The sequence below is a fragment of the Oncorhynchus clarkii genome, chromosome 16 (genome assembly GCF_045791955.1).
Source record: "Oncorhynchus clarkii lewisi isolate Uvic-CL-2024 chromosome 16, UVic_Ocla_1.0, whole genome shotgun sequence".
Taxonomy (NCBI): domain Eukaryota; kingdom Metazoa; phylum Chordata; class Actinopteri; order Salmoniformes; family Salmonidae; genus Oncorhynchus; species Oncorhynchus clarkii.
In genome coordinates, this window is record NC_092162.1 from 12,808,074 (window position 1) to 12,820,105 (window position 12,032).

The following is a 12,032-nucleotide window of genomic DNA, read 5'->3' on the forward strand; positions in this document are numbered from 1 at the left end:
CTCTATTTTGGTTTGGTCAGGGTGTGATTTGGGTGGGAATTCTATGTTCCTTTTTCTATGTTCTTGTATTTCTTTGTTTTGGCCGGGTATGGTTCCCAATCAGGGACTGCTGTCTATCATTGTCTCTGATTGGGAACCATACTTAGGTAGCTTTTTCCCACAGGGTTTTTGTGGGTAGTTAATTTCTGTTTAGTGTTTTCACCTTACAGGACTGTTTCAGTTATTCTCTTGTTTATTTTTGTTATAGTGTTCAGTTTTAATAAAACAAGCATGAACACTTACCACGCTGTTCTTTGGTCCGATGATTCCTCTTCTTCAGACGACGAATACCGTTACAATAAATCCCAAGCTATTTTGTTCTTGTGATATAAAGAGCTCCCTTCTTTGCCTTTCTCTCACATTTGTTTTCTGTCACACACCAACACGTGCGCACACACACACACGCATGTGCAAGCACGCATGCACATAAAAATCCACTATAAATGTCATATGTTACCCTCACGGCATAAAAGGCTGAATTTTGTTAGGAATATCGTTCAATCAAAGAAAGGAATAAGCTACTAGCAAACATTGTGACAACGAACCCCATGCTGTATGACATCCAACGGGGCTGGTTGTCACAAGTGGACAGAGTGTGTTTGAGGGCTTATAACTCCATGTTGGGATAAGATAAGAGAATGAAAAGGGTCCCCATTTCAACCAGTGGTGTAAAGTACTTAAGTAAAAATATACTACCGGTCAAAAGTTTTAGAACACCTACTCATTCAAGGGAATAATAGTGATGACATCAAAGCAATGAAATAACACATATGGAATCAAGTAGGAACCAAAAATGTGTTTTTGGATGCTACATGATTCCAAATGTGTTGTTTCATAGTTTTGATGTCATTGCTATTATTCTACAATGTAGAATATAGTAAAAATAAAGAAAAACCCTTGAATGAGTAGGCGTTCTAAAACTTTTGACCGGTAGTGTACTTCAATGTAGTATTTCATTTGTTTTTTGGAGTATCTGTATTTTACTTTACTATTCATTTTTTTGTCAACTTTTACTTTTTCTTCACTACATTCCTACAGAATTTGTTTGACTTTTTACCCCATACATTTTCCCTGACACCCAAAAGTACACGTTACATTTTGAATGCTGATCCAATTTGCACACTTATCAAGAGAACACATGGCCATCACCACTGCCTCTGATCTGGCGGATTCACTCAACACAAATGCATCATTTGTAAATGGTGTCTGAATGTTGGAGTGTGCCCCTGGCTATCTGTACATTTTAAAAACAAGAAAATTGTGGCATCTGCTTTGCTTAATATAAAGAATTTGAAATGATGTATACATTCACTTTTGATACTTAAAGTATATTTAGAACCAAATACTTTGACTTTTACTCAAGTAGTATTTTACTGGGTGACTTACATTTTTTCTTGAGTAACTTTCTATTAATGTATAGATACTTTTACTCAAGTATCACAATTGGGTACTTTTTCCACCACTGATTTCAACCCTTGACCTTGTTCTTTCTCCTAACATCAAAACGAGTCTTGTAAGATATACTGGTGCTGAGAAATACACACAAGAGTAAAAAGTGTGACAACCAACTACCCCTATCTTACTGTTACACAGTGCATGGCTTATAGGAATACTGCTACATGCATTTGAATGGTCTTAATTGTAAAGTGTAACATTAACTTCAAGTTGCGTGCATGTTTCTTATGTTCATTTTTTATATTTTTTATTGCAACAACAACAAAAAATGAATTAGAATGTATTACTTTAGGAAAACATGTTTTTATGTCTTTGGATGTGTCACCTTTCAGGTAGTTGATTAGATATCTTCACCGACCGTTCAACTGTTGTTGCTCTTGTAACTGGCATTAACATTGTGAAAGAGATAATAAAACATACTGCCAAAAACGTGATGATCTTTGAGCTTGTTAACGTGCTTCTTTCTACTTTGCTCCAAAAACCAACATAAAGGCCAAATATTAAATCTTCTTATTGTTCCCTCTAAGTATTTCCATGCTGGCACTTTGCCAGACATTTGTAGGGAGTCACCTTTCATTTAGTCGAAAAGGTACAGTAAGACAATAATATTTTGACATTGTTCACATTTAAAGATACATTTCTTAACTAAATAAAACATATTTCATGACAGATATTAGTACGTGTAGTGAGTAGGCTGTGTCACGGCCCTTCCTCTGCATTGCAGGGGCGGTTCCTCCTGCAGGCAGAGGAGGGTCGTTAGTGACTGGAGCCACCTGGGCTCAGGGTATTTAAACTGCTTCACTAACCACTCTTGTCTCTCTCTCTGCTCCTCCAGGTATGATCCTGTTTTGTTTGTTCCTTTGTAGTTTTACAAGTTTTCACTCAGTCATATTCACACACACAGATTCACACATCCCTGCACTTTACATACACCCTACATACACCCTTTACATACACCCTATGATACTTTCACACCTCATTCCTTTTTCATTGTTTAAAGTTAATAGTTTTTGGTTTATAATGAACCTTTTTGATTGGCCTATACCTGTTGTTCGTGTCCCCTCATTTTTGTCACAGGCTATGAGCTGGCCTGTGACAGCTGTATATAAAGGGGTAGGCCATGGCTCTGGTGACAGATATTGTAGTGCTGACTATCACCATCTGAAGACAGATTATTCAAATTATTCCATTTATTTTAGATTTGGGTTTGAAAATACTGTTGGGATATAACCAACTGGCTGAAAATGCCCCTACTTGCATGTTGTATGTAGGCCATAAAGCAACTTCCGATGATGTTCACTGTCCTGTTAGAGGATGATTCCCGCAGTGACTCAGAAAAGCAGCGCTGCTACTCTGGCTTCGGCCTGTTTTTGTTCTACAAGAAGAAACACCAGGATGGCGCTGTGACATACTTCAAAAAGGCCTACCAGATTCAGACAGAGTTGGGACAGGAAGCAGGCTAGGAAGAGGATGAAGCGGATCACAGGGATCTGCCACCAAGACTCTCTTCTTGGTGTACTCAAGAAGAGAGTGTGCGAAGCCTTTGAGATTTTGGCGTTCCTCGTCACTGAAGACAAAGAGGAAGGCTGAGGAGTACACCAGGAGAGCTAAGATTCACTCTGCAAGCCACTTTACCCCTACCTACATGTACAAATTACTTTGACTAACCTGTACCCATGCACATTGACTCTGTACCGGTACCCCCTGTATATATCCTCGTTGTTGTTATTTTATTGTGTTGCTTTTTATTTTATTTTATATTTTTTACTTTATTTTATTTAGTAAATATTTTCTGAACTCTATCTATTGAACTGCATTGTTGGTTAAGGGTTTTTTACGGATTTGTAACTAAGCTATTCCCGGTAAGGAATAGCTTACTGTAACACAACATGTGTTACATTGAAATACTGCTGTATGCATTTAAATGTGTTTCTGTAACTAAATTCAAGTGGTGTGTACGTTTATTAATTTTGATTTCAAAATAAATATAGAGTTAGACTATATTACCTATGGAGAACATGTTTCTATGTCTTTGGATGTGTCCCATTTCAAGTTAATTAGATATGACCAATTCAACTGCAGTAGCTCTTGTAACTGACATTAACATTGTGTAGAGAACATATTACCAACATCTTTGAGCGCGTTAACATTATTTTCTACTTGATTAGTCAACATTGCCTGTGTATTTCTTGACTGCATGACATTTATTTTTATTACAGAACTATCGTGTGTAATGCAGTCAGACAGGGAAAATAAGGCTCTCGTGACAGTGACATTTGTATACTGACTATAATCACCCGAAGACAGCTTCTGTATTATGGCCAACGTCATTTTTATATTATAATAAAATGTTGTGACTTATTACATGGTTAAGTATTCATCAAATGCAGCTCTACCATGTTGAAGATACATAGGCTACAGTATCTCAAATGAAAATGGATCCATCATCACATTTCCTGAAACATGAGCTTTGATGAAAATGAGATAAATCTGTGTGGCAGTTTGAAGGAATGGGCCTCAACTTGTCCGTATGGAACAGTAAGCCTATAGGTATTTACAGTTAAAAGCCTGTCCTCAGTAAACCCTATGCCTAGTTATAACCATTCACTACCTGATGGCATTGTCAGAGGAAATGCAACTTTGAAAAGCAACTCAAAGCAGCGATTCAATAAACCCATGTTTATTGGCCAACAACTGGTTGAAAGGCCCTAATTTGGCTACAGTCTTAGTTTTAGGCCTTTGGTTGGTCTGCTATAACAATATATACTTTGCACACCAATATTCTGCTCTTCTGTTTTCGTTATAAAATACAGGTAACTGCCAAAATAAAGGAAATACTAAAATAAAGTGTCTTAATAGGCCGTTGGGCCACCACGAACCAAAACAGTTTCAATGCACCTTGGCAAAGATTCTACAAGTATCTGTAACTCTATTGGAGGGATGAGATACCATTCTTTCATGAGAAATTCCATCAATTGGTGTTTTGTTGATGGTGGTGGAAAACACTGTCTCAGGCGCCGCTCCAGAATTTGAGTCTTGCATGAATTTTAATCCCAAGCCCTACCCATTCCCACGACGTTCAGGTCCTACCCTACCCAGACCCAATTGCTTCTGCCAAATTTAAGGCCTGGCCCGGGCTTGACCGAAACCAGAAATAACTTCCTCCATTGCTAAATCCATGAGCTGCTCCTCTCTGTCTGTCACTTGCTCACTCTCCATGAGCTCTGCTCATGGTGGCTCTTAGGGTAGTATGAGGCTACCCTCTTAGGGTAGGGTAGCCTAGTGGTTAGAGCGTTGGGCTAGTAACCGAAAGGTTGTAAGTTCAAATCCCTGAGCTAACAAGGTCTGTTGTTCTGCCCCTGAACAAGGCAGTTAACCCCCTGTTCCTAGGCCATCATTAAAAATAAGAATTTGTCCTTAACTGAGTTGCCTAGTTAAATAAAGGTAAAATACAAAAAAAATGGTGTCTCTGAGTCTGTGAATATCCATGGCAAATGCTCCGCTTGGGCTGCTCTGCTCAATGGTGAGAGAAATTAGCTGTTAGACACTTTTTGTCACTCTAAACTCCGACAAAACTCAAGGAACATGATCATTTTTGTAAAATAATCTTTCCTGTTTTATATTTGACAAGGTTGAAGCACTTCTGACACCATCTCATGATCTTAGTCAGAAATTACTATACGGCGCAGCAGAACACGAGCAAAAGGCTCAGCTTCAAAATGTTAGTGATTAATTTAATGATACTCGAGCACTGCCCGTACCCTAGTTACTGATAAAAAAAATCAGGCCCTACCTGGCCCTGACCCGATGTATAATGTCGGGCTCAGGTCGGGTAGCAGAGCTCAATCCAGAATCTCCCATAAGTGTTGAACTCTGGTGACTGAGACGGCCATGACATATGGTTTACATCACATATGTCAGAGTCAAGGCCCGCGGGCCACATCCGGCCCGCAAGAAGGTTTTTTACGGCCCCTGGGATGATCTTGATTTATTATTAGAACCGGCCCGCAGCAAGCCGGCAGCCCGCAGATCTTTTACACGCACCAATACTACATTTCCCACAATGCAAAGGTGACGCACCGAGCAGTAGGCTGCTTCATTTCAATATTTATTGGCACAGCAGTCGTCAGCATCACAGTAAAATTAACTTTCAGATACCCATCAAAAATGGCAAAACGGAAGGTGGATACTGAGAACCGGGGGTTTCAAACAAGGTGGGAGTCGGAGTATATGTTCACGAAGGTAGCTGGAAAACCTGTGTGTCTTCTGTGTGGAGAAAGTGTGGCGGTACTGAAAGAGTATAATCTGAGACGACATTATGAAACGAAACACGCGGACACACACGCGGACGCAACTGTCAAGGCCAGTTTTATTTTGGCAGAAGAGATCGCTAAATCAGCCCGGCCATTTACGGAGGGGGATTTCATCAAAAACTGCATGATTAAAGTTTGTGACGAAGTTTGCCCAGAAAAAAGGCAACTCTTTTTAAATGTGAGTCTGAGCAGAAACACCATTGCCGAGAGAGTAGACCAGTTGTCCATCAATCTAAAAGAGCAGCTTGTGAAAAAGGGAAAAGATTTTATTGCATATTCCTTGGCTGTGGATGAGAGCACCGACATTTCTGACATTGCCCAGTTGTCAATTTTCATCCGCGGAGTGGACTCCAACCTAAGCGTGACAGAGGAGTTTTTGGCTTTACGTCCTATGCATGGCACAACTACGGGGCATGATTTGTATGAAGAGGTGTCAAGATGTGTAAATGAGATGGAGCTGCCTTGGGAAAAACTCGTGGGTTTGACAACCGACGGAGCACCTGCGATGTGTGGACACAGGAGCGGACTGGTGGCGAAGATACGGGAAAAGATGCAAGAGGAAAACGCGACAGGTGAGCTGACAGCTTATCATTGTATCATACACCAGGAAGCGTTGTGCGGTAAAGCCTTGAAAATGGAGCATGTAATGAGCATCATCACGCGCACAGTTAACTTTATCAGAGCCAAAGGTTTGAATCACCGCCAGTTCAAGGCATTTCTGACGGAGTTAGAAACGGAGCATGGTGATTTGCCTTATCACACAGAGGTGCGATGGCTAAGCCAGGGAAAGGTGCTTCAAAGATGTTTCGAGCTTCGTGAGGAGATTTGTCTGTTCTTGGACAGCAAAGGGAAAGACACAACACAACTCCGAGACGAAATGTTTCTGTGTGAAATGGCTTTTCTGTGTGACATTACGAGTCATCTGAATGCAATAAACTTGCAGCTGCAGGGTCGGGATCGTGTCATCTCTGATATGTACAGTACAGTGAAGGCATTTAAAACCAAACTGACTCTGTGGGAGACGCAGATGCGGAAAGAAAATTTGAGCCACTTTCCCAGCTGCCAGACCATGAAAGAGAAGCTCTCTACCAGTGCGTTCCCGAGCACACAGTTGGCTGATAAAATAGGTATGCTTGCCGCTGACTTTCGACGCCGATTTGCTGACTTTGAAGCACAAAAAAGCAGGTTGGAACTGCTCGGTAACCCATTTGCTGTTGACGTGGAAAGCTCACCACCAAACCTCCAAATGGAGTTGATTGACCTCCAATGCAATGATGCACTGAGGGCAAAATATGCGGCAGTGGGTGCTGCGGAGTTCGCCCGTTTCCTCCCCGGCACAATGCCCCAGCTGCGCATCCAGGCTGCTCAAACGTTGTCTATGTTTGGCAGCACATACCTGTGTGAACAACTGTTTTCTTTGATGAACCTGAACAAAACATCACACAGAAGTCGACTTACTGCTGAACACCTCCACTCAATTCTGAGGATTTCTTCAGCTCAGAGCCTTACCCCGAACATTGATGAACTTGTGGAAAAGATGGGACACCACCAAGTATCACCCTCAACCTCAAACAAGTGAACATTACTGTGCAATCACATATTTAGAGTTTTTACTCAGTTCAAGTTTAAAAGTTAAAATTTAATATTTGTTTTCACTGCATGTTACTTCTCCTTAAACAAAGTGTTGTTTTTGATTAATAGATTTTTGCACTTTATTTTTTTGTATTTCAATCCAATTATATTTTAAAAATATTTCAGTTGAGTGGATGATAGAAAATTGCTATTATTGTTTTTTCTTTGAAGTAAATTTAGCCCACTTTTGCTAAAATAGAAAATATAGTCTACTGATGGTGCCTTGAATACCGGTTTCTTTCATTTAATGTTCATGTTATGGGGATATTTATATAAAGGAAATTTGTCTTTTGTGTCTGTTGAAAATTAAAGATTACTGACAGAGCCATAAGAAAATATTGCTTTATTTATCTGATCATATTGTAATATATTTGTTAGGTTTTCAGTAGGTTCAATTAGGTTCACTAGACTATATGCGTCATTTAAAAATTTTTCAATGAACATTCGAACAGTCCGGCCCTCGTCTTGTAGCTGATTTTTTTATTTGGCCCTCCGTCCATTTGACTTTGACACCCCTGGTTTACATCATGTTCATGCTCATCAATCATTCAGTGACCACTCGTGTTCCCTGTGGATGGGGGCATTGTGATCCTATGGGGGCATAGCCATGATAGTCAAAATAATGGCCTAAATAATGGCCTGCCCAGCATTTTTATACATGACCCTAAGCATGATGGAATGTTAATTGCTTAATTAACTCAGAAACCACACCTGTGTGGAAGCACCTGCTTTCAATATACTTTGCATCTCTTATCTACTTAAGTGTTTCCGTTATTTTGGCAGTTACCTGCATCTGACGTGCACTGTATCTGGTGGCTTATAAACAGACTGGAACGTCATTGTCAGAGAATAGGAAACTCTCAGTACAGTAGTAATATACCAGAGTAAAATATGGTCTGTCTCTATATCTCGAGGTTTGGATGAATGACCTGCACTCAACTGTTATTAAATTGACATTTACTTTCTGAAGTTTTACAATGCCATTTATTTCAAATTTAAGATATATTTTCTTCATAATATCTCTAAAACAGAATTTATGTGGAGCAGCGTAACTCCAAGCAGTGATTAAACTGCTTGGAGTTACCCTGGATTGTAAACTGTCATGGTCAAAGCATATTTATACAGCAGTAGCTAAGATGGGGAAAAGTATGTCCATGATAATGCACTGCTCTACCTTCTTCACGGTACTGTCAACAAGACAGGTCCTACAGGCTCTAGTTTTGTCGCACCTAGACCGCTGTTCAGTCGTGTGGTCAGGTGCCACAAAAAAGGACGTAGGAAAATTGCAATTGGTTCAGAACAGGGCAGCACTGCTTGGCAGCAGCTAATGGGAATCCATAATAAATGCAAACAAAAAATATGTGCCGTGTTATGTCTATTGCGCACAGCACTCTCGCTGAGGCCGCGCGCGTCATCCATCCAAGGACACACCCACGTGAGGTAATCGTTCACTGGCTGAGAAGAAACGAAACTTAGACTACTGTACTAGTATTCCAGAGTGACGATACTCATCCTTTCGCTTCATATAGGGACGCCAACTGGTACTATTGTTGTAAATGTGTCAACTTCCGTAGGCTACTTTATACTTCTGCTTAATACAAACAATTATTGTACCTGGGCAGGGAACGCGCGTAATATTAACAAATATTATAGCTGGGCAGGGAACGCGCATGGTGTGACAGCAGGCCAGCACACAAGATGTTCATTATCAGTGTGGCCACCTGAGCATTGTTGCTTTATGTGCTGGTGCAACTTTACAACTATTGAAATGAGGTAAGTTTGCCATCTTATATCTTTGTATGACTACTTTACTAAGCACATGGTAACACAGTGAACAAAATTAGATTCTGAATGAACACATGCCGAAATCTATGATTTTGAAATAATGAGCTGTGTAAAATTGTCAATAACATAGTCACTAAAATAAATTATTTTCAGCTCCGTTTTAACCAAACTACTTCAACTGGAGTGCCGCTTCACCTGGGATTTGAGGCAAGATGACATGGATATTGATAATCTACAGACCAGGCTCAAGGACCAGATTGAGTTAGGTCTCGGGAAAGAGGCAGGGGTTGCACGGACATTCAGCAATCTGGCCTACATCAAATACCTGAAGGGTTACCCAGAAGAGGCAATGGATAACTTGTTAAAGGCTGAGGAGCTCACGAGAGAGTACCATGGTGAGGACTGTGAGAAACATCTCATTGTCCCCTATGGAGACCTTTCCTGGTTACATTACCATGTGGGTGATTACATCAAGTGCCAGAGTTACTTAGAGAAACTGGAGGAGATGAAAGAGAAGTTTCCAACTAGTTCCACATCTGTCCTCCATCCTGAGGTCTATGGTGAGAAGGGTTGGACCTTCCTCAAGTTCTCCTATAAATACTATGACAAAGCACTAGAATGCTTCAAGAAAGCTCTGGAGCTGGAGTTTGAGGAGAGTGAGTGGAATGCAGGTTACGCCATTGCATTGTATCGTACAGAAAAAGAGCTCTCAAGTGTTAATGACTCACCAGCTATTAAACAACTGAGACGTGCCATAGAGATTGACCCACAAGACGCAGTCCTCATGGTCCTTCTGGGCCTGAAACTGGCGGTCTATAAAATATTTGGGGAGGCAGAGGAGTTGGTGGAGAAAGCTCTGGATATGTCCCCAGACTGTCCGCACGTGACACGTTATGTAGGGAAGTTTCTCCGACAGCAGGGGCACGTTGACAAGTCCATTGCTCTGTTGCACAGAGCACTAAAGCGTACAAGCCAGTCTGTCATAATACACCATCAATTGGCTCTCTGCTACAAGAGGAAAAAGATCTCAGTATGCAAGAGTGGAAGCTTCCATGGTAAGGGGGCTGAGATCCAGCAGCTACTCCGTAAGTGCATTCAACATCTGGAGATGGCTACTTCACTGAAGCCTTCCTTCATCTATGCCATGGCTGAGCTGGCACTGCTCTACGGAGAGGATAAAGACATCACCAAGGCAGAGGAACTGTTCAAGAAAACCTTTGAGAAAGCCCTAGCTAAGAATGACAGTCTGCAGGTGGTCAACTTCAACTATGGCCAGTTCCAGCAGTATCACAACAAATGTGAACCTCTGGCCATCAAGCACTACACAGAAGGTTTGGAACTACAGAAAGACACTGCCAATGGGAAGAGTTGTGCCCAGAAACTGAAGATGATCGCAGAGAGGCGCATCTCCCAAGACCCCATGGATGGAGAGGCCTGTGGTATTCTGGGGTTTGTCTATAGAATGCAGGGGAAGAAAGAACAGGCCGTACAGTGGTATGATAAGGCTGTTGTGCATGATTGCAATGACAAATACCTCTCTGCACTCTGTGAACTTCGCCTGTCTCTTCAGCAATAATACTCCGGAGTCAAACATGAATCTGCACTCTGTAATCTAGTAATAAAGCCTGAAAGTGTGCATGCCTCCACTTAAATCTTTGTTAGACTTAGTTTAAATTCTCCCTGATTCAAGATTGATATGATTTAGCATAGTAACAAAAAAAATGAAATTGATATATTTGTGTGTGGAAATATGGTTTGGGTCATTTGAAGATATAGTTATGAAATTGAAATATATTATTGTATTCTACATGCGCTTTTAGGTTTACAGGCATTTAGTGCACTTTTATTCACAACACACTTTTGTTGTTTATTTTTGCATTTTCCGATTAAGAACATTCAAAACAAAAATGAGAAGATATTGGACAACAATATAACAAAGTGACAAAAACCTTTGAAGACGACAGACAAGAATGTGAGTGAAATATATATTTTTTTTGTTTAAGAATAAGACATTGGCCGTAAGCTACCTATTATACATTAAGTGTGAAACATTACGTGAGGAATATATAGAGATGCAATCAATGTGATGTAAGGGGAGATTCTCCATATAAACAATTAAAGGTTGTCAAATGTCTCCAAATTATTCCTCAAGCAGTAAGTCATTTTCTCCAGTGGGATAAAACTATTAACTTCCGATAGCCACATTGCAACTGGCAGGGAGGAATCCGATTTCCATTTCAAGGCAATACATTCCTTGGCAATCGCTAGCAATATTTCTGTTAGCTTTATAGTATGACGTGGCCTAAGATTGTAATTAGTAAAGTTACCCAGTAGACAGATCTTCGGGTTTAAAGGGAATGTGTAACGGCTTTCTTCCTGGGAAAGAGAGGACCAAAGCGCAGCGTGGTGAGTGTTCATCTTCTTTAATAATAAATCCCAACTGAACACTTCAAATTACAAAACAACAACCGTGAAACCCGACAACAGTCCTATCTGGTGCATAGACACAAAGACAGGAAACAATCACCCACAAACCCCAACACAAAACAAGCTACCTAAATATGGTTCCCAATCAGAGACAATGACTAACACCTGCCTCTGATTGAGAACCATATCAGGCCAAACACAGAAACAGACAAACTAGACACACAACATAGAATGCCCACCCAGCTCACGTCCTGACCAACACTAAAACAAGGAAAACACACAAGAACTACTAAGAACGTGACAGAATGCAGCCCCATGAATTGAGGAAATGGTATTGCATACCCGTTGCCAGAAACGGTGTAGTTTTGAACACTGCCAAGG

The 12,032-nt window shown here is 40.7% G+C and overlaps 1 protein-coding gene across 1 annotated transcript; it reads left to right on the forward strand.

Moving 5' to 3' along the window:
• The first annotated feature begins 8,886 nt into the window (after window positions 1-8,886).
• Window positions 8,887-11,364, forward strand: LOC139367981 (interferon-induced protein with tetratricopeptide repeats 10). The gene is made up of 2 exons (XM_071106432.1): window positions 8,887-9,212; window positions 9,378-11,364. The coding sequence occupies exons 1-2, from the start codon at window positions 9,178-9,180 to the stop codon at window positions 10,798-10,800; spliced, it is 1,458 nt and encodes a 485-aa protein (XP_070962533.1). The 5' UTR covers window positions 8,887-9,177; the 3' UTR covers window positions 10,801-11,364.
• The last annotated feature ends 668 nt before the right edge of the window (window positions 11,365-12,032 follow it).